At 61.1% G+C, this 21738-nt stretch overlaps 1 protein-coding gene across 1 annotated transcript; it reads left to right on the top strand.

The window, feature by feature from the left end:
- The first annotated feature begins 435 nt into the window (after positions 1-435).
- Positions 436-16114, top strand: EFHD2 (EF-hand domain family member D2). The gene is made up of 4 exons (XM_025447444.3): positions 436-829; positions 12443-12590; positions 13292-13426; positions 14502-16114. Exons 1-4 carry the CDS (start codon positions 519-521, stop codon positions 14631-14633), a joined length of 726 nt encoding a protein of 241 aa, XP_025303229.3. The 5' UTR covers positions 436-518; the 3' UTR covers positions 14634-16114.
- The last annotated feature ends 5624 nt before the right edge of the window (positions 16115-21738 follow it).

Genomic DNA, 21738 nt, shown 5'->3' with positions numbered 1-21738 from the left:
TTACGACTCCGCGGCGCGGGGGGTATTCCAGAGGAGGGGTTGGGGGGCGGCGTCCCTCGGCGGGCCCGACCCGCACCCGAACTGAAGGGATGGGTCCCCCCGCCTTCCCGCCGCGCTCCCGGGGCGCCAGCACGACCTCTGCGGCCCCGCGGCCACGGCGAGCCCCGAGGAGGGGGCTGATGTCCGCGACGGGGGTGGCGGCGGGGTGCGCGCCCTCCGGCCGGGGCTGCGGAGCCGGGGCGCGCGCGGGGGGCGGGGCGGGGCGCGGGGGGGGGCGCACGGGGCGGGGCGCACGGGGGGCGCGCGGGGCGGGGCGCACGGGGGGCGCACGGGGGGCGCTCAGGGGGCGGGGCGCGCGGGGCGGGGCGGGGCGGGGCGGGGCGCGCGCGGGGCCGAGGTCCCACCCCCGGGGGCGGCGCCGGGCGCGGGGAGTGTCAGGAAGAGGAAGAGCGCGGCCAGAGGCGGTGCGGGCGCGCGGCGAGCAGGGGCCGGGCCGGGCGAGCGCCGCGCGGGCCACCATGGCCACGGACGAGCTGGCCAGCAAGCTGAGCCGGCGGCTGCAGCTGGAGGACGAGGGCGGCGCCGAGGCCCCGGAGCAGCCCGGGCTGAACGGGGCGGCGGCGGCGGCGGCGGCCGGGGCGCCCGACGAGGCGGCCGAGGCGCTGGGCAGCGCGGACGGCGAGCTGAGCGCCAAGCTGCTGCGGCGCGCCGACCTCAACCAGGGCATCGGCGAGCCCCAGTCGCCCAGCCGCCGCGTCTTCAACCCCTACACCGAGTTCAAGGAGTTCTCCAGGAAGCAGATCAAGGACATGGAGAAGATGTTCAAGCAGTGAGTGCCCGCCCCCCCCCCGCCCCCGAACCCCGGCGCCCCGGGAGGGGGCTCCCGACCCCGCGTCCCCTTCCATTTCGTCACGAGGCTCCAGGACCTCGTCCGTCCCCCCCACCCCCGGGGGCGAGTCTGGCGACCCCCCCCCCCGCACCGCGAGACGCGGCCGGTGCCCCCTGCGCGCGCACCCGGCGTGGGGGACCGCGCGGCCCCCCGGGTCATCCCGAGCCCCCTCGAGCCCCCACCACCACCATACACGTGAGGCCGAAGATTCTGGAGCTCTGGCCTAGGACCCCTGCCCCGGTGGTGAAGCTTCCCTCGCCTCCCCCAGACGCCCACACAGCCTGAGATTTGGGGGCCCTGTGGCCTCTGCCCCTCCCTAGCTGCTGGAATTCCCCACCCCCACCCCAACACCCTGGTCAAAAACATCCACACACACCCAGCGCCTCAGCAAAGGTTACCATTCCCTGCACCCCGTGTCGTGCCCATTCTTCTCACTGGGGTCCTTTCATTTCCTCTGCTTATGTCAGGTTCCCCTTAACATAGGTTCTGGGCAAAGAACCCCCCCCCCCACCTGCTTCCCCCTGTTTGGCACCTGCTAGCAAACTGTGGTCAAAGGCCCTCCAGACCCTTCCACCCCTACCCCTATCCGCGCTCCTAGTTAGGACCCCAATCCTTGACCCTCAGGTGGGGAGGGATGCCTCCATCTCTGCCCCCACCAGCTCTGCAGGTATGTTACACCCATCCTCCCTTCAGGGCTGAGTCCCCTCCTCCTTCCACACACAGTTCCTCCCTCCTCTTGCCCTAACCTCCCCCTAGCAGCTTTACAGTCACTGCCCCTCCCCACAGTCCTTCCCCCCACTGTGTCCTGTTTCCTCCCACACGGGGTGCCCAACTCCCCCTCTCTAATTTGCCTGGTTGCTCTCACCCCTACCTTTTCCTCCATGTAATTCCACACAATGTGCCTTAGCAGGTTGGACAGGCACCCCCAGGCCTGTGGCTCAGCCCTCCCCACCCACCTCCCCAAAAAACCTTAACATCTCTGTGAAGGGACTAAATGGTCCCCTTCTGGTCCATCCCTGAGTCTACGCAGCTGAGACTGAAATGGGCAGCCAAACTTCACAACCAAGGCTATGCGGGGGCCGATGGGGGGTGGGGTGTAAAAGCTCTCGGCCTCCTTCCCTTTGGGACCCTCCCCACTTCTTGTTGCCTATCCCCGTGCCCCTGGCCCCTGGAGGGGGAACAGCCCCGGGGTATGGTCCGGAGTGGAGAGGTGCTGACCCGCCTTGGCTGAGGCAGGAGGACAGGGCAGGATAGTGCTGTGTGCCCAAGCAGGAAGCCCAGGGAGGGGGTGTTTTGCAACCCCACAGCTTGAGAAAGCCTCTTTCCCAGCATCGCTGCTGCTTCTGCCTTTGGCCACCACACAGGGGAAGAGGGTCTTGTTTCCCAGACCTGGATGGTGGGAACCCCGTACTTTCCCAAGGGTCAGTCTGGGGAGAAACTGAGCCCTTAACCCTCCTCTGGGCCTCTCTGTGAAAGTGCCTGGGTCCTGAGGACCCTGCCTTTTTGACTCCAGGGTCTTTGTTGGGAGTTCTAAAGTTTCTTTCCCCACCAAAGACTGTCAGCGTCAGGAGAGCAGGATTCCAGCCCAAATTGATGGAAAGCTCCTTGAGCCCAGGGCTAGGTATAGACAGCTTCACTGTCTGGAACTTCCTTGTAGAGCCTGCCCGCCCCATGCCCTCCCCCCAGAGTGGGGGAAGCAGTGCAGGGGAGATGGTTCAAATGCATCTGTGATCCCTGCGTTGATAAGAGCTCCTTGATTCCACCCAGCATCCCCATGACGTAGAGCTGTCATCATCACCAGGGCACAGTTGGGCGGTCTGGGCACAGACAAGTTAAGTAACTCGCCAAGACTAGAAAATGATGGAGCCAGGATCCGAAATCAGGTCTGTGACTCCAAAAGCCGTGTTCCTCCCTCCTGGGTTTTGCATCACAGACATCTGCTTCCATGTGGGAAAACGTACCTCACCAACACCCCCTTCCGTGTTCATGGCTGATTTTCCACCTTGCGGACCCGCCACTGGCCCATGTCTTTCTCCCAGAATCCCCCTTGTCTTGCGTTCCCACAGCATTCCAACACCCCACCAAAAGAAAGAAGAAAAAAAAAAAAAAAACGTAGAGAGCTGTTTGGGAGAAGCCCTGCACCCCGAACAAGAAGGGACTTGGGAGGCTGCAGTTTGGTCAGAAGGGGCGCAGGACCAGAGGAATGGCCTGGAAGCTGCATTTGCGAGCAAACTCACTTTCTAAAGAAGCTGCTTTGGTGTTAGTTTGACAAGATGAAGTCCGGGGGGAGCTGAACCCCTTCCACCACCCCCTGCAGGCCCTCTCTTGGCCCTGCTGCTGCTTGCTGTGTTGGAAGGGGTGGGGGGCAGGAAGGGGCCAGGGAGCTGGACTTTTAGGGAAGGAAGTGCCGCCCGCCGGGGGCCCTGGCCAGGACAGAAAGCTGCAGGTTTTGTATTCAAGGAAACAAGGCTTCACTGTGCCAGCCGAGCCCAGCCCCGCCGAGTCCGGCCTGTGAACAGCCAACACACAGGCTGTCGGGTCGACAAAACCCTTGTTCCGCTTCTGCTGTCCTAGGGGGGGCCCCACCTCCCGGGTCCAAGCGCAGCCCTGCTGAGAGGACCCCCCCACCCCGGGTCTCCAGCTCCCCGGCCCTCCTGGGAGCAGAGTACAGGAGCTAGAGAGGTCACAGGGAACTGGGAGCTGGCCTTCCTGGGAAGGCAGGAGCTGGAGAGCCCCGTCTTCTGTCCCGGCTCTGCCTCCGAACAGCCTCGTGTGTCCGCCCTCCCTCCCTAAGTCTTTGCGTCTGTAAGAGGAGCAGGCTGTGTGCAGCAGCGACCTTATGTCTGCGGGCCCTGAACCCTTCTGGATGACAGACTGCCTTCTTCCAGGGTCTTCTGGTTCCTCCGGTTCTTCTGTTCAGTGTCTATCAGCAGATCCTTCCTGAGGAGGGAAGTAGGAGGAGGATCCAAGGGGATTGAGGGAAGCAAGACGGGCTGTCCACCATCACTGACCTCATGATCCAGCCTCGCAGGTTCCCGCCGGGAGGGACCTCCAGCCTTTCTCCCCATTTTACAGAAAAGGCAGCTGAGGGGCACCTGGGTGGCTCTGTGGGTTAAGCATCTACCTTCGGCTCGGGTTCTGATCTCCAGGTCCTGGGATCGAGCCCCAAGTAGGATTCCCTGATGGGCGGAGGCCTGCTTCTACCTCTGCCCCTGCTCCTATGCTCGCTCTCCCTCTCTCTCTCCCTCTCTCTCTCCCTCTCTCTCTCCCTCTCTCTCTCCCTCTCTCTCCCTCCCTCCCTCAAATAAATGGATAAAATCTGAAAAGAAAAGGCAGCCAAGACCCAGAAAGGTGTGGTGACTTGCTTAGGGTCATGGGGAAGTTCCCAGTAGCTAACCCAGAGCATCCTTGTCTCTGCACTGAGGCTAGTGGCTCCTGCCCCCCGGGCGGGGCTGGGAGAAGGTGACGCCTATAGGGCTCTGGCAACGTGCAGCACACGGAGGTCCTGCCTCCATGGAGCCTGGATTCTCAGGCCTCCCTCCCTTGGGAGGCCTCAGGCTAGCACCACTCACCCCTCTCCCCACCTCTCTCCACCCATCCATTCAGGGCTGCCTCTGGAACCTTCCGGCCAAAGCAGGAATGGTGTGACCCCACAGAGCCTCCAGGGGGCCCACCTCTGGGCTGGTGGCAGCCTGTGTGGGGCTCTGTGGGGTTTTGGAAGCCGAGACCTGCCCTAGAGGTAGGCGGCCACGTAATTCTGAACCTGCCATGGAATCTGAGGAAGATGCCCTAGTTCCCTGCTTGGCCAGCCTTGTCCCCAGACGCTCCATCTCATGACCCCTTGCGTCAGAGAGGCAGCCTTCCCTCTCCTTCTGGATGCCTGTGCCCTCCCCTCTTCTCCCTTCGCTCCTCCTCCCACAGGTCTCCTCAGACCCCGTCCCTCACAGCAGCCCCCCAGCATCCTCCCTGGAGGACGGTATGGCACGATAGCTAAGAGCAGGGCCTTCGGAGTCTGCAGCCCTGGGCTGGAATCCCAGCTGCAGGCCGGGGACAAGGCACTTGAGCTTTCTGGGCCTCGGTTCCTCCCCCTGAAGTAAGGAGAATAATAGCACCCGCCTCGCAGGGCCGTTGTGAAGTGTTTAACCCGGTGCTTGGCACAGTTAAGTACCGTGAAGTTCCTGTCACCCGCCTCCCCGGGCCTGGCGGTGGTTGTCTGGGCTCGCGTGGAGGGTGTTCCGCAAAAGCTACCGGCTGCCTCCACTTACCCCCTAGAGAGCTGCCGGGCGGGCGACAGCCTCACACTTCGGGCTGGAGTGTTGGGGACCCAGCATGAGAACCCCCCGCTTTTCTCCTGCAGAATAGGCTCTCTTGATTGCCAGCTACATGTGGCTCTGATAAATAACCAAAATGGGGAAACGAATTCATTATCACTTAATTACGTGGAAGGCAGGTGGCAGGAGAAAGGAGAGAGCAAACAGCAGCTCTGGAGTGATTCAAAACTGGGACTCCAGTGCCCGTCTGCTGCGGTGCAGCTGGGCGACTCCGGGCGGGGTGCTCAGCTTTGCGGCCTCACCCCGGGCTGGAGACCCTGCCTGGGAAAGTTCTGAGGATTCAGTTTAAGGAGTCCTGGCCCTTTGTAAAGAACCCACCATCGTGTCCGGCCTGTGAGCTTTTGGAAAACATAAAATCTATTCATTTCATCATTCATCCAGCACACATTAGGTGTCTGCTGTGCACAAGATCTAGAGAAGCAAGGGAAGAATAAAGTTCTCACCCTCAGACTTTAAGTCTCATGAAAAGCAGTGGTGTAGAGGGGTCTCGGGGGGTAGAGACGATGGGCCTGTGGGCCTAGAGATGGAAGTTCCCATTTCTTTATGCCTGCATGAGGCCCCAGCGCTCTCACGAGGGATGCCCGAGGGTGCACTCTCCGCAGCCAGGCCCCTGCCTCTACGCCCTCTCCTCGTTACGTGGAGCCACCAGGTCCGGTTGCCCACAGCAGCACAGTGAGGTGGGTTAATGTTGTCCCCATTTGTCAGATGAAGAGACTGAGGCTTAAGGAGGTTGAGTCATGTACCTAAGGTTAAGAAGTGGCAGGGGCAGGAACAGAAGCAGGTCTGCCTGCAGGGAGCTCCCTCCAGAGGCCAAGGGGGCTGTGTTTATGGACGGGGCAGGGCAGGGGGCGCTCTTGGAGCCTCAGGAGGGGAAGCCCTCTGGGGAGGAGGTATAGAGGTTGGGTCCTTCCACCTGCAGCTGCCAGGAACCTGGCCTGGGGAGGGAGGATTGCCTGTACTCGCTACTCACCCTCTGCTCTTCCTACTTCTCTTCTGATTCTGAGTCACCTTCCCCCCCACCCCACCCCCGCCCGAGCAACTTTTGGTTCCCCTTTGGCCTGCACCTTCCTGACCGACTTCTCCTCCCATAGTCCAGAGGCTCTGGGAGACCAGGCCCTGCCGCCTCAGGGGAGGCCCATTTGCAAGGCCAGCCCAGGCGGGTGGAGGAGGAGGAGGAGGAGGTTGGAGGAGGAGGAGGAGGAGGTTGTGGAGGAGGAGGAGGAGGAGGAGGAGGCCATGTGGACAGTCCCCCCTCCCTCCAGCAGCTAGTTCCCTCTGACTGCTGAGCAGCCTTCTCCTTGGCTGACTTCCGCTTTTCAAGGACTGCAGAGAAGCAAGTGTCCTGTGCCAGAAGGGTGCAGCTCAAGGGGAGCCAGGCCTGGGGTTCCCGAGCCGCATGGAGAGCCTCACGTGACGGGGACGGGCGCTGGCCCCTACCCCATCCTGGGCACTTTGTCTCTTATTTAATCCTTTTATGGCATCCTGTGAGCTCCTCACCCCTCCTGTCGCAGATGAGAACGCTGGGTCTCAGAGCAGTTCCGGCCCCTGTCCAGCGTCACACAGCTAGGAAGGGGGGACGGGGTGGGGGGGACAGCATTTGAACTTGGGTCTGCCTGCCTCCAAGTCCCATGGTCCCAGGGGACCCAAATAGGGCAGCATCTGCTTCTTAGAAGTGCAGCTCCCTCCACCCCCAGGGTCTCCTGGATGGGAATCTGATTTATTTTAACACTCCAGCCTAAGAAGCACTAGGCCCCCATAGCTGTCTCCGGCCACTTGCCTGCGGTGTCCCTTCGGGGAAGGCAGGTTACTTAAGTCTGGGCGGTGAGAGGAAGATTCGGTTGAATAATGAACCCAAGGTTGGATCAGACACTCAGTGAATGTTCTCTGCAATCACTGTTGTAACAATAAGTATTACTAAGGGCAGGCAGGAAGGGGGCAGTGCAGGGAGAGCTGGCCGGGCACCCACCGCTGACACTACGAGCCCAGGGAGATGCCCTCCTGGGCTGGTCGAACCCGAGATTGGGAGGTCCTAAGCCCTGACAGCGCCCAGCAGATTGCCGTCGGCCTGGGGGGCTCCCCCTTGATCCTTAGACTTACTGAAAAGCTGTGGGAGAGCCGCGAGCCACACGTGTGCGCACACACACACGCACACCCGTGCACCCTCTCCTGGGCTGACATGGCCACGGATCCAGTGTCCGATTCTGCAAATAGGACTGGAGGAAGTGGTGAGAGGCTGGGCTTTCCCTGCATGAGTCAGGCAGCCTGGGGGTGGGGGCGTGCAGGACCCGATGAGCAGTTGTCAGAGCATGGGGGTGGCCACCCGCCCAGGGGGACGGGCAGGGCCAAGCTGGCTGTCACAGCAAGCAAGGCCAGAATTTCTCTGCAGTCCAGAACTTTCCTGCCCCAAGGGACCTGCCATGCCTTCCTGTTTCATAGGACAAAGAATGCAGAGGCCTGGGAGCCACCGGGGGAGACAGGCTGCAGGAGGACCAGCTCTGTGAATGCCAAGACCAAAGCCAGGAGGGCCTGGGGGATCCTTGGTCCACAAACACCACCCTCCCCCGCTGTTTATCCTCCTGGGGACTCCCATGGCCAGAGGGGACCCCTGCAAAGACCTGGGACATGAAGCAGAAGGGACAGAGTTGGGGTCCGCTGTGCTCTCACCTCGTCCCTATGCAGCGGCTGTGCTAACTCCACACGCTGCCATCAGACTCCACAGCACAGCTGACGGGTGGCGAGGCTCGTGCACGAGGAACAACCCTGTACTAGACAGTTCCAGAGCCAACACACATGGGCTGCCTTAAGCGAAGCAGTGAGCTCCCTGTGCTCAGAGGTATTCAACACACAATCGGGGAACTGCATTAGGGATGTGACCTTCACGAATATCCATGGCCCCCTCCCCCCGACCTGAGAATCTCTAGTACAGGGTGCGTGGGCCTCAGGACGTAGCTCAGTAGCTGACAGCATGTGTGCTCCATGAGACCTGGGTTCGGATCCCAGCTGTGGCCTTGTCAGCTGTGGCCTTGGCCAAGTCACTTCCTCCCTGCGCCGCCTCCATCGCCTCATCTGTGACACGGGGATATTTGTGCCCACTCCGCAGGGTTCTTGTGGGGCTCTGATGCGGGACACTTGGCGTAGTGCCTGGTGCATAATAAGTGCTCAGCGGAGAGTAGCCACGAAGGCTAATATTGTTATGAAACAGGGCGTTGATCCTGCAGGCTGTAGGAGCTGCCCTGGCCACCACTGCCCCAGCCGCCACCCCGACACCCCGACGCCTGGTTATCAGAACCAAGGGGAGGAGGTGCGGCCAGCAGCCCAGCCCAAAGGGGCAAAGTCCGCCTGGGTGGCGGCCGCTCCACTCTCGGGGCACATGGGACGGATTTGGCCACCAGCATCCGGGGCCGCAGCTGCCGAGCCCTGCCCATAGTCGAGAACTATTCGGGGGGGGGGGGGGGGGGGGGAGGAGGCATGAGGAATGTGGGCGCGGTGCCAGGTGCAGCAGCCTCCCTCCAGCCCCGGAGAAAAGTGCTGAGCTTCCAGCCTGTGAGCTTTGTTGCCCTTCGTGCCCAGTGGAATTGGCCCTCCCAGGCAGGCCCCAGGCCGGGCTCCCGACCCAGTGTCCCCCAGCCCCGCGAGCTTGGGAATGCAGGACCCTCCACGGGACCAGGAGGAAGAAGGAAGCAGACAGGCAGGAAGAAGGAGCGTCTCCAGCTTCTTGGGCTGTGTGACCCGAGGCTGGTTGCCACCGCCTCTGGGCCCCGTTTTCACCCACATAACAAAGCAGGTGGACGAGCTGCGTGGACAGATCTTGTGCGCGGATCTTAGTTCCAGCTCAGGGAGAGAGCCGATGGATGAGAGGGTCTCCCAGCCGAGGCATCTCCTGTGTTGCCAGTCATCCACCTGCTGGTGGCACGGTGACAGCCCCGCCCCACGCGCGCACACCTTGTCACTTCCTTCCCGTGAGAGGAGGAACAGAGTAATCCAGGGCTGAGGCTCCTCTCCCTCCGCCCAGCAAGAGAGCGGAAGGCTCTGTCCTGCTGTCTTTCCACCTCCCCACGTGGCAGAGTCTCTGAATCAGGCCTAGTGGGGGAAGCAGAGGGAGCCTCGGAGGAGGGGGAGATGCTGGGGGCCGCCCTGGATCATCTTGCCCACGCCCTGCCTCCAGACCAGGCTACAGCAGGCATTTCCTCGCAGCCGTGCACCATCAGGCCTGGCACCCAAGGGCGAAGCCCTTGTATTTTTTACCATTATCATTCTTTTCAGCACTGTTTTTACGTTATATGCACAAAGGACTTAGTGTCTGGCCCACAGAAAGTTCTCAGTGGTCACTATTATCATGAAATTAGTAGGCTTTAAGCACCTGTTGTGTACTGGGCATTTTATGTTCATCATCTCATTTAATCTCTAATCCTAAAGGTAGATAGTGATGATAACGCTTCTATTTATTATCACTGGTGATGGGGTGTGGGGGGTGTTATTGCCGTGGGCCAGGCTCTGTGCTAGGGACCTACGTGGCTTGTCTCTTAATCTTTGCTTCCGCCCCAAGGTGGGTCCTTTGAGGAGCATGATGTAAATGGGGAAGCTGGGGCTCGTGGGGTCAGGTGACTTGACCAGGGTCAGCCAGCCAAGTGGCAGATCTGGAGTTTGGACCCCAGCCAGTCGCAGCAGAGTTGATGTGAGCGCAGAACCCTCAAGGTCATCTTCAGTCACATCCACGCCGGGCACCTGGCTGATCCAGTGGCCCCCGAGCCCAGGGCATGTAGTAGATGGCTGCTCCCCAGGAGCCTTGTGGGAACAGGGCCTCCCTCACCCCGCTAGTGTCTCCTCCTTTGAGGGACCCACTCCCACCCCAGCACCTGGCCCCTTCCTGACCTCTGTTGCCCCCCCTTGGCAGTTGATCTGCTGGCACTGGGACCAGCCCCTGCATTGCCCCCCTGGGGGCCAGAGCCCGCCCGGGAGAGAGCCCAGACCCAATAATTGATTGACCTGTGATTGATGCAGGCAGCAGTTCAAGCCGCGGATAAAGCTACAGCCCAGCCGGGCCTGGCAGCCGCCAGAGACCAACAAATAGAGAGCCAAGGTCTCTGTCCAAGTTCAGACATCCTATCTCTACTTCCTCTGAAAGCAAGCCACCCCCAGCTGCGGGGGAAACCCACAGACGCGGGCAGTAAAGGAAGCTGGGGCTCGGGAGAGGCAGGTGGGGCAGAGAGCAGTGTGGGAAGCACGGGGGTGGGGTGTGAGTCCGTGGCCAGCCGGCCCCCAGGCCAGCGCCCTCACCCCTACAGCGAGGTCACATGGGGAAATAATCCCGACCTCCCAGGATTGCTGAGCACAGAGGTCGTGAAGGAAAAATGCCTGGCACATAGTAGGTGCTTCATAAAGGAGACGAGGCTCATTATAGCGATCGTCAAGCTGCCAGTTCTGGGGTCCCCCGACCCCAGTGCTGGGCACTGTGCTCCGTGCATGCCGTGGAGAAGTTCAGCCCGCCCCCACGGTGCCCTGGCCTGAGAGTCCCCATCACACTCTGCTGGGGGCTCGGGTGGCAGGGGCTGCGGGGACCCAGGCAGTCTGCTCCGGCCCCGCTTGGCCCAGGAACGCCTGGCGCCCTCACTGGGATGGCTCTGGGACCGGTCCCTAGGGGCCACGCCAGCCAGCCCCTTCCCAGACTCGACGCGGAAGGAGGGGCCTCTGCCGTGCAGCCCACAGGGCCCCCCCAGCCCGAGGCGGAGCCTGGAGCGGGTGTATACCTGCCTGACCCTCTGAGGCCTGCAGCCGTCTACACAAGCGCTCACATCGGCTCCCACCGCAGCCCCGGCACCTCCCGACGAGGGGACCTGTGGCCCATCTGCCCCGCTCTGCACCCCTCCAACCCCATGGGGGAAAAGGCTTCAGGACCCTGTGTTCCCTGCAGGGTTCCTAGAACCCCTCGTGCATCACTTCCAACCACGGACTCGTCTGTGAACTATTTATACCCCTCGCACCAACACGGGGCGCGGTGCTCCCGGGCAGACACCCTTCTGCTGGCAGCCCCGGGACACCTGGAAGCGGCTGGGCGCAGATGGGCAGGTTTAGGAGCTGGGCTCCCACCCCCTTCCTTTCCTGCTCCGTGACCTTGGGCAGGTCACTGAACCCCTCTGAGCCTCCACTATACAGTAAGGTTCTTACGGGGACTGGGTGCAGTGAAGTGGGTAAAGATCCTGTTACAAAGGCAGATTTCAAAAGGTGGCTTCTGTGAGGTGCTCAAGGCCGTGCGGGGCTTATATATAACTAGAGGGGGGCAGGGAAGTGGGGGGCCGCGAGGAGGGGGCAGAAACGAGATGTGTGTTTACGCAGGGGCCCCAAGACCGGGCCGTCGGTTTCTGCAGCTCGGGCCCCTCTGTCGCTCTCACACAGGCAGCTTGAGGCCTGGGGTGACCCAAGCTTCTTAGGCCCCTGAAAAGCCCCTTTTAGCCCTGAGGCCACTCCTCTCCCACCACCCACGGGGAGGCGGTCAGGGCAGGTGCTCGTGAGCCTGATAAGAGCCCACATCCGTCATGCTGACAGGCCCGGGGAGGGGGGGGGGGACCGAGCCCCGAGGCCGTCTCCGGCCCAGGCTCTGACCACAAGGAGGCCAACTGGGAGGCGCATTTAGACACGTGCTGTCCCCGTATCTGCTGGGGACAGAGAGACCTGCAACGTGCAGACACACTTTTATCACCGAATCGCTGTCCCAGCCCCGTCCAGTGCAAGCCAGTCCCTGAAGTGACCCCAGGCCTTCTGGAAGTGGACCTCCCTCCTCTGACCTCCTTGCTGTGGCCCTGCCCTGCAACACGTACTACCCTCTGCTTTCTGGGCGGAGACAGGAGTGGGGGAGAGATGCCAGGCGGCCCTGGAGAAGACCACGTCAGAGCCTGTCACCCCCACCCCCACACCCGACCCCGTACCCCGGTGGTATCGTGAATTAGTTCTCCCTGCTGGTTCCCAGCCCATTTAGTACAGGGAGGCTGTGGCTTCAGCTTCCTTACGCCTCTTCCTTGCCCAAAGGTTAGCATGTAAGAGGCTGCAGGCCAGGTGGGGAGTTCCTCGTCATCAGAGGTAACCAAGCAGTAACTACACCCCAGGACTTCACCTAGACAGAGGTCCCTTCCAGGGTGACGGGCTCCTTGCCGTCCGGCCTAGGGCGCTCTGGCCGGTCAGGTGTGAGGTGTCGGGATGTCCTTAGCCTCTGCCTTTGCTGCCACAGGTACGACGCCGGCCGGGATGGCTTCATCGACCTGATGGAGCTGAAGCTGATGATGGAGAAGCTCGGAGCCCCGCAGACCCACCTGGGCCTGAAAAACATGATCAAGGAGGTGGATGAGGATTTCGACAGCAAGCTCAGCTTCCGGGAGGTGAGCCCGCTCCCCGTGGGGGGACGGGGGGCATCTGTTCCTGCACATGGTCAGCACCTGAGTGACTTGTGGATCCCTGACCCTGGAGGGCTCCACGGGGTGTGGAGTGTAGAGGGGAGACGCCCAGAGAGTGAAATGCTGAGACTCAGGAGAAGAGGGGACAGGTGGAGGGAGCGACAGGCACTGCGTTTGAGAGGGGCCAGGCTCTGCGCTGGGTGGCTTCACCCTCCGGGGCTCGGTCTCTGGACTCCCAGGGACAGGAGCCGTGAGCAAGCCTGTTCTGTGCAGGAGGAAATGGGGGCTCACAGCCGGATAACGGGACTGGATCCCAGGCAGCCTAGGGCGAATGACAGGGGTGTCCTCCCTGGAAGAAGGAGCAAGACGCACAGAGGGGACAGGGCAGGAGAAAGGTGCTGGGGAGGACGAGTCCAGGAGGGTGCAAGGTGATGCTCTGGAGTCGGGACAGACCCTTCGTCCGCCACTCTCTGCTGCTGAGATCCGGGGCAGGGCTTTCCCTTGTCTCTGCGTCCTCCACCATCCTGTACCTGTAGGACTCGGTGGGGAGGGTGCTCCTCGCTCCTGCCTGCGGGAGCCCCTGGGAGAGCAGGAGGTGGGTCGCCTTGTCTCCCGCTGTACGGATGGGCCACCCGAGCCCTGACCTCTGGCTCCTCCCTGACACCGTGCTTCTCTCCCTGCCGCAGTTCCTCCTGATCTTCCGCAAGGCGGCGGCCGGGGAGCTGCAGGAGGACAGCGGGCTGCACGTGCTCGCCCGCCTCTCCGAGATCGATGTCTCCACCGAGGGCGTCAAGGGGGCCAAGAGCTTCTTTGAGGCCAAGGTGAGGAGCCGGAGGGTGGGGGGCGCCTTGACCCCACCTCAAGGACGCGGGTTGGCTCAAGGGTCCGTGGTCCCTGCTGAGACTGGAGACGGGGGCGCTGACCCCTTCCATCCGGGCTGTGATCCCCACGGCGCGTGCAGGGTGTGTAGCATGAAGAGCAGACACGGACCACTCAGTGCCGCCCTGGGGCACCCAGAACCACGACCCCCAGAGGGCCGGTCCTTGAAGGGCGGCCCACAGGATGGCGGAGCAGGCCCAGAAGCACGGTCGGTGCTACTCCCAGGCCTCACAGGGACCCCGGCACCGCCAGCCCCAGCCTGCAGGGCATGTGGCCCCCAGAGGCGCCCACCCGCACGGGCATCCTGCTCCTGGTGCAGCACAGCTCGGGGCAGCTCCTGGGTTCTGACCTCCCGGGACACCTGCTTTTCCCTGCTTCTCCCTCTGCCCGTGTTGGCCAGGAACAGTCCTTCTGAAGGCCGCCCCCGCCCCCCAGCCTCAGCTTCTGGGGTTGATGGGATGTGCCCGGGCTTATCAGTGGGACCTAGTTTGCAGCTGGGCGTCCCAGGACAGGAAACAGGATAAGAATGGCAACATGAGGGGCCACCCGGGTGGCTCAGTCTGTTAAGCATCTGCCTTGGGCTCAGGTCATGACCTCAGGGTCCTGGGATCGAGCCCTGCGTCCAGCTCCCAGCTCAGCGGGAAGCCTGCTGCTTCCTCTCCTCCCTCTGCTGCTCCCCCAACTCGTGCTCTCCAATCCCCTCCAATAAATAAATTTTTCTTAAAAAAAGAGCAACATCAAAGCTCCCACAGGGGACTCACTCTAGGCAGCAGCTACCGAATGCACGTTCCAGCTTGCAGTCCACGCAGCGAATCCACGAGTCTGTTACTGAGCCGCAGCCCTGAGCAGAAAACTAAGGCTCAGAGAGGCCAGTGAAGCACCTGGGCCGGGGCCAGAGCTAGTGAGAGGCGAGAGCGGTGCAGGGGCCGGCAGGCGGAGGGCCGCAGGGTGGGCCGGAGAGCCCGGAGGAGGCGCAGACCCCTCCCTGACCGCCCCCCGCGCCCCTGCCCACTGCAGGTGCAGGCCATCAACGTGTCCAGCCGCTTCGAGGAGGAGATCAAGGCGGAGCAGGAGGAGAGGAAGAAGCAGGCGGAGGAGATGAAGCAGCGGAAGGCAGCCTTCAAGGAGCTGCAGTCCACGTTCAAGTAGCAAGGGGCTGCGGCCTGACCCCCGGCCCCCGCCCGGCCCCCCACCCCGGCGCCCAGCCAGCAGGGGCGGGCAGACTGGAGGCCAAGCCTGATCCTGGGCTCTGTCGAAGGGACCGTACTGAAAACCTACAAAGTCTGTGAACGGAGCCAGCTGAGGGGTGCCCCAGGTGGCCCGGCCCCTGCTCCCCACGCTGTTCCCGAGGCCGGGTGCAAGCGCGGGCTCCTTGCCGGCCCTCCCCCGCCATCCCTGCGTGTCTCTCGCCCCCTGGCCGCCCCTCTGCCCGCCCGGCTCCTGGCCCTGGCCCCCCCAACCCCGGGGTGCCCGCCCTCCATACACTCCCTTCCTCCCCGCCCACAGGCCGCCTGTCCTGGGGCCCCACAGCCACTTCCAAGACAGGGGGAGGGCAGACAGCGAGAACTGGGGGGGCTCCAGCTCTGCAGCAGAGCGGGACCTAAGGGGCTCATCAGAGGCACTGGGGGCTCCCCACCCCACCTGTTCTCTCCAGCCCTGCCTCCTCCCGCTTGCGGGGGTGTGGGGTGCAGTGGGGGCAGCATGCTTCTCTTTTGGCAAAGGGACCCAGGACGCTCACGTGGGGACCCCAGCCAGGCAGGGTGGGGGGCAGCTGTGCCAATCTACCTCACGGGCCCCCGCTCTGCCGGCCATGCCAGGCATCGTGGGAGGGAAGGCCGCTCCGGGGGTCCAGGGAGAGCAGGGTGGGGACGAGGGATTGGCCCCTTCGCAGGGAAGGAACCAGCGCCCGGCTCCGATCCCCGGGACGCGTCCAAGAAGTGCTTTAAGTGGTTTGCGCGGACCAGGCGGTGGGGACCAGGGGCCTCGCTCGGCCCCTTCGCGCCATCCTTCCCCGAGTGACGTGCACCGCCTCGTCAGCAGCGATGGGACGTGTCCCGTCCCCCCACCCGCTGAGGAAGCATGGGGACCCCAGCCCTCCCTGTGCCCCTCCCCAGACGGGCTGCGGCCCAGCCTGCGCCACCAGCCCGGTCCCACACAGCTCCCAGTGTGCTCACCCACGTGTGCGCGTGTCCGTGCGTGTGTCCGTGTCCGTTGCCGTGTCGTGAAACTGTGCCCGTCACCCCGTCTAAACAAGTGAATGGCCGTCGAGGCCGCGGTTATGCAACTTCCGATGTGTGTCATGACAATGTCACTGCTTTTTAAACTTGATAACTCTTTATTTTAGTAAAATGCCCCCAGAGTCCACAAAACTGTTGGATTTGCAGAGGTTTTATTTTTTTGGCCTTAGAACCTGCGGAAATTAGGAGGTACTGACCCCAGTGCGGCAGCCTTGGCCCGGGATTGCGTTTGCCTTAGCGGATATGTTTATACAGATGAATATAAAAAGTTCTTTTTCTTTGGCTTATTGCTCTTTTTTTTTCCCCCTTCCCTTCTCACCTTCCCCCAAAGAAAGCTACTTCTTCATTTGGTGGTACAATTATTTTTTTTAACTAAAATAAGATAAAATTCTATATTCTTATGTGTGTGCGGTTCTTGTTGGTCGGTGGAGGGGGTGGGGAGGGCCTGGGAGAAGGAGGAAGGGGACTGTGTCACCTGGTCCTGGGGCAACACTTGCTCAGGTGGCTCCCGGGCCCTGTCAGAGGCCCCCCGCCCCCCAGGAGACCCTTCCTAATGGGAGAGGTTGAGTGTGATGCCACCTCCTATCAGCAGGGTTTACTCTAAGTGCTTTACAGATACTTAGGAAATCCTCACGACAAGCCCATGAGATGCTGATTCATCTCCCAGGGAGTCTCCCAAGGCACACAGGCTGGGTGGAGGGGGAGACCAGGTCAGGTTGGGGGACAGGATGCAGGTCCTGCCCCCTCGCCCACGCAGCCACCCCACCAGGCAAGCTCAGAGGAAGGTGTGCACGGGGAGTGACCCCGCCTCTGTGCGGGTTCCAGATGGATGCACCCTAGAGCCCCCCCAGGTCCTCCCCGGAGTGGAGACACACACAAGCAAGACAGGCTGGGAGGGCAGCGTGATGAGACCCGGGTGCTCCCCGTGTGGCATGGGAGCCTCATCTGTAGGCTCCTATTGGGTCTCGGTCTCCCCGTCTGTCCAATGCGGGGGCAGGGGTGAGCTAGGGTCTCTCGGGTCAGCGGAGCCCCGCAGTCCCCAGGTAGGGGTGCCACCTGAGTTCAGGTGAGGGAGTGTGGGCTTGGGCTGGGCATCGCTGCCCCCAGGTGGCCGTCGCTGGCACTGCAGTGGCCCCTGGCTCCTTCCCAGGCCCTGCGAGGGGACAGCGGGGGTCCCTGGAGCGTGTGTGCTGGGGAATGCCACCCCCACCTGCCACCCACTGCCTAAGATGCCACCACCATTAACACAGCCTGTTAGGCTAAGCGTTGCCCTTCCCCAAAGGAAGAATATGAGAACCCCCGACGTCCTAGCTCAGCAGGTCTCAGAACAAAGGGACGGAGGACACCGACTGGGAGGGATTAAATTCAAGTTACTAGGGACGCCCACGTGGCTCAGCGGTAGAGCATCTGCCTTTGGCTCCCGGCGTGATCCTGGGGTCCTGGAATGGAGTCCCGCTTCGTGCTCCCCCAGGGACCCTGCTTCTCCCTCGGCCTGTGTCTCCGCCTCACTCTCTCTCTGTCTCATGAATAAATAATTTTTTTTTAGATTTTATTTATTTATTCATGAGAGACACAGAGAGAGAGAGAGGCAGAGGGAGAAGCAGGCTCCATGCAGGGAGCCCGACGTGGGATTCGATCCCAGGTCTCCAGGATCACGCCCTGGGCCGAAGGTGGCACAAAACCGCTGAGCCACCCCGGGCTGCCCTAAAATCTTTTTTAAATAAAAGAATTAAAAATAAAATAAATTCAAGCTCTAGAGCCCCACCTTCCAGCTGCCCCACGCCGGGACCCTTCACCACATCAGCAGGTCTCAGCTGGGAGGGGCCCCTCAGCCCCAGCCTGCCCAGGACCCCCACTCCCCAGCAGGGGGACCAGACTGAGGAATGAAGGGGCCCCGAGGGACTCAGGACCCAAGACTGGGAAAGGGACATGGTTCCTTGATCCCCTCCCACGTCCCATCCTCTCAGCCCCCATCACTGACACCCATCAGCAAGCCTCCAGGCCCCTTCTGAACCCCCAGCACCAGTACTTCCATCTGGTCCTAAGGAGAAGCACGGCCAACACCTGCCCCCGCTGGCCGCTTGGTGGCCCTCACCCCAGAAGCACCTGCCACCTGGGAGTCCTATCCCAGCCACTGGAAAATATAGCCCCAATCAGTGGCACCTGCCCCGTTTCTCAGGCTATCACCACCGTCTCACTCCCAACCTTGACGCTGCTCCTCCCGAGGCCCCCCCATCTACCCCCTCTGCCAAGTCACCCTGGATTATTTTTCCAGGAAGTCTGGCCCTGAGTGTCCGAGGGACCTCGCAGCCCAGGCCCTGGGAGGCCCCACTCCAGACCCTGGAAAGCACAGAGTTGAAGGCGATGAGAATGGGGATCCCAGCGTTCTCAACACCCTCAAGTCCTCAAATTTGTTGTGGACGTGGAATCCGTAGGAAAGGAATCCTTTCTCAACCTGCACGCCACTGAGCCCCCGGCCCGGAGGAACGAACCTCTTCTCGTCTAGGGCTCCCAGCCCAGGGCCCAGAACACGCGGGGGAACACCTGCTGCCCCCCCAGCAGGGAGCTCCAGCGGTGCTGAGCAGGGTCTAACCTCTGCAGCTGCAGCCCAAGCACAGGGTCTGTGCACGGCAGGTGCTCAGCGAATGCGGGAGGGAGGGATGGCGGGCCGGCCGGCTGCTAGCTCCACGACGTGTCAGCACCTCACAGACTGCGCAAGCAAAATAGTCAAGTCTTTAATCAAGTTAATCCAAGGGGCCCCTGGGTGGCTCAGTGGTTGAGCATCTGCCTTTGGCTCAAGTCGTGACCAAGGGGTCCCGGGATCGAGTCCTGCGTCGGGCTCCCTGCAGGGAGCCTGCTTCTCCCTTTGCCTGTGTCTCTCATGAATAAATAAATAAAATGCTTAAAAAAGAAAAAAGAAGTTAATCCGGGAAATCCACTCCACAAGGCTCCCCTCTGCAGATATCGACAACCTCCACTCTCACCCCATGGCGGCGTCTTTAGCTTTGGTTACCAGCACCAGAAAATCAGGTGAGCCACCCACATGTCACGGCCGTAACTTAGGGAGTTTGGACCACCGGAGTCACGGCGTCCGCTGCATCAGCACCCAGCCAGCGGGGGCTGGCACTAGCCACACACACACCCAGAGGGAGCACCCACTTCGGCCCAGTTGCTCCCAGTGAGAATGCAGTTTTGTCCCTGGCTACCCCTGGGCACAGCTAGAGACGCCTCCAAGGCCCAGAGAAGGCTCCTATGAGCCACAGAACATTCCCCAAAGTCTCACTCCGTCACTCAGCGTCACAGAACCTGACAGAGGATGGGCCACAGCCAGGGCTGATGGATCCATCCACACTGCAGCCACAGTGCTGGAGCCCACGAGACCTTTAGGGCCTGCAAGAATCTTTTGTTTCTTATAAAATCAGCAGGGAAAGAATGAATACAATCCAGGCTTATATTACGTGATACCAGCTTCGATTATATTAGCCTTTATACCTATGCGGTCCTAAAACAGGCTTTTACATATTTTTTAATTTAAATTAAAAATTAATTTAAAAATTTAAAAGCCCACAAAGGCCAAAGGGCCCAGTGACGTCCGGACTCCAGCTTTGTCGTGAGAACCGGACAACAGGAAAGAGTAGCAGCTCCCTTACGTAGAGCTTGGCGTATGCCAGGCACTCCCTGCAATAAGAGGCAGACGGCATTTTTTTAAAAAGATTTTATTTATTTATTCATGAGAGACACAGAGAGAGGCAGAGTGAGAGAGAGAGAATGAGAGAGAGAGGCAGAGGGAGAAGCAGGCTCCATGCAGGGAGCCCGACGTGGGACTCGATCCCGGGGCTCCAGGATCAGGCCCTGGGCTGAAGGCAGCGCTAAACCCCTGAGCCACCCGGGCTGCCCCACCCCCCCGCTTTTTTTTTTTTTTTTTTTTTTTTGCCCTCATTTTATCGATGAAGGCACAGAAGCACAGAGAAGTTGAGTCATTAACACAAGGTCACACAGCCAGGAAGCGATGGCCCTGGGTTTTCCCTCCTTCAAGAGTGTGGCCCAAGAGTGGGCAAAGCACACAACTTCCCGTCTTCAGCATGTGAGGCCGATTAGGGTGACCTCGGCTCTCTCCACGTGCCATTGCTGGTACTGCCTCGCATCCAAGGCCCCCGGTACAGGCCTCGAAAAGAGGAAGCGCCCCTAAAGCGGATGCTGTCTACGCCTCCAGAGCAGCTGGCTACTTCCCTCCAAAAAAGGGTCAGTTTCTCTGTGAACATTCCAAAAAAGAGAAAAGAAAAAAAAAAAAAAAACAACGACCTTTCCCCTTGGAACCTCACCGCTCGTGTGCCTGAGTGTTTGTGGCCATTTCTGTGTCTGGGCACGTGTTTGAACGTGGGGCGCGTGGCTCTGCAGGTGGCCCTGTGCTTTATCCATATGACATCGGTGCGTGCGTGTCTGTGGATGCGGAGGGGCGTGTGTGTGTGCGTGTCTGTCTGTCCCTGCGTGCTGGCGTAGCTACGCGCCCGTGACTGAGATGGGCGCCGGGAGGTTGCTGTATCTCTGAGTGCAAACCAGCAAATTCCCACACGTAGATGCCCAGTGAATCATTTCCCCCAGGTTGCTCAAGGGAAACTGAGGCCCAAGAGCTTGCTCAAGATGCAGGACCATCCAGCAAGCCGCCAACGGAGCCTCGCCTCCTGCTGTCCGGGCCCTGCGGCTCCCAAGGTCCACCACGAAGTCTGCATTTCCGTGTCCGACAAAGTCTGCAGGCCGGGCTGACCCTTCGCAGAGCCTGGCAGCCATCTGCTCTGGGTCGGAGGTGGATCGGCCGTGGCCACTGGGCCCGCCGTCGGGACTGGCCTCTAGAATGCACCAGAAAGTTCCCCATGGCCTGAGATGCCCAAGGCCCAGGCCCCGGGCCTGAGATCATCACACCAGGACAGACCACCCCCCCTTATCCATACCCTCCCTGTCTTTATGTCTCTTTATCAAAATTTTCTTGATTTCTATATTATCAAAGTAACGCATGCTTGTTTCTAAAAAAGAATGTAACCTGTATAAGCCACGTAAGCTAGAATCCTCCCCACCCTCAGATACCCCCCGCTAACAGCAAAGTGTGGGGTTTTCTGAATTTCTTTATTAGGAGATAATCCCTAGGGTGAGCAGAGGGCTCGGTTCGAGGGCACGCGGGTGAGTAGGAAGGGGAGGGAGACGGGGCCAGAGTCGGGCCTTGGGGCAAATGGGCTACTGCAAGGGACGGGCTGACCCCAAACTGCCGGGGCTCCGGGTGGAAATTCTGGACACGTGGGGCTTTGGAGCCACAGGGAAACCCACCACGAACCCAGATCTGTCACTTGACCCTGACATTCAAGTCATGGAGAGCCTGGGCGCTGGAAGGAGCCTGGGATGTATCTGGTCCCATGCACCCACTCTAGAGGCGGGGAAACCAGGACTTTGCAGGGAGATAACTGGGCTGGCTCCGGGGAGGAATGTGGCCAGTTGGGCACCTTCCCGAGGCTCCGTGGACCTCAGCCTCCATCCACGGCAAGAAGGCAGGGGGTACCCCAAGACCAGACCATATTAGCTGAATGAGAGAGAGAGAGAAGAAGAGAGAGAAGGAAACAGGGTGTCCCCGCAGGATGAACCCCAGACTGGGGTCAGATGTCCTGACTTCAGATCCTGGCCCTGGTGCTCCCGCTGTGTGGCCCTGGGCGATCGCCGACCCTCTGAGTCCCGGCTCCCACCTCTTTCCTGAGTGGATGAAAATGTCTCCTTCATGTTGTCGGGACTACTGAGTGACCACAAGAAGTACCAGGCACACTGCCCGATAAATGATAACTAAACAGGACGAGTTAGGGAGAGGGGATGAGAACACGCTCCGGGCAGAGAGGCGGGGGGGTCCCCCAAACCTGCCAGCCTCAGAATGTGCTGTCTCAGGAGATGTGGGGAATCCATGCCTCTGAGCCAGCCTCATCTCCCGCCCGAATTAAACAGTAACCAGCCAAGGTCAGGGAAAAGGCCTTGTCAGAACA

This window comes from Canis lupus, chromosome 2 (genome assembly GCF_003254725.2).
Source record: "Canis lupus dingo isolate Sandy chromosome 2, ASM325472v2, whole genome shotgun sequence".
Taxonomy (NCBI): Eukaryota; Metazoa; Chordata; class Mammalia; order Carnivora; family Canidae; genus Canis; species Canis lupus.
The sequence above is the reverse complement of the archived record's forward strand: the minus strand, read 5'-3'. Positions and strand labels throughout refer to the sequence as shown.

Excerpts from the sequence above, each read along its gene's own strand:
- EFHD2 (XM_025447444.3), top strand. The coding sequence starts at position 519 with ATGGCCACGGACGAGCTGGCCAGCAAGCTGAGCCGGCGGCTGCAGCTG. Across the intron at positions 830-12,442 it reads ATGGAGAAGATGTTCAAGCA|GTACGACGCCGGCCGGGATG; the intron begins GTGAGTGCCCGC and ends TTGCTGCCACAG. Across the intron at positions 13,427-14,501 it reads AGAGCTTCTTTGAGGCCAAG|GTGCAGGCCATCAACGTGTC; the intron begins GTGAGGAGCCGG and ends TGCCCACTGCAG.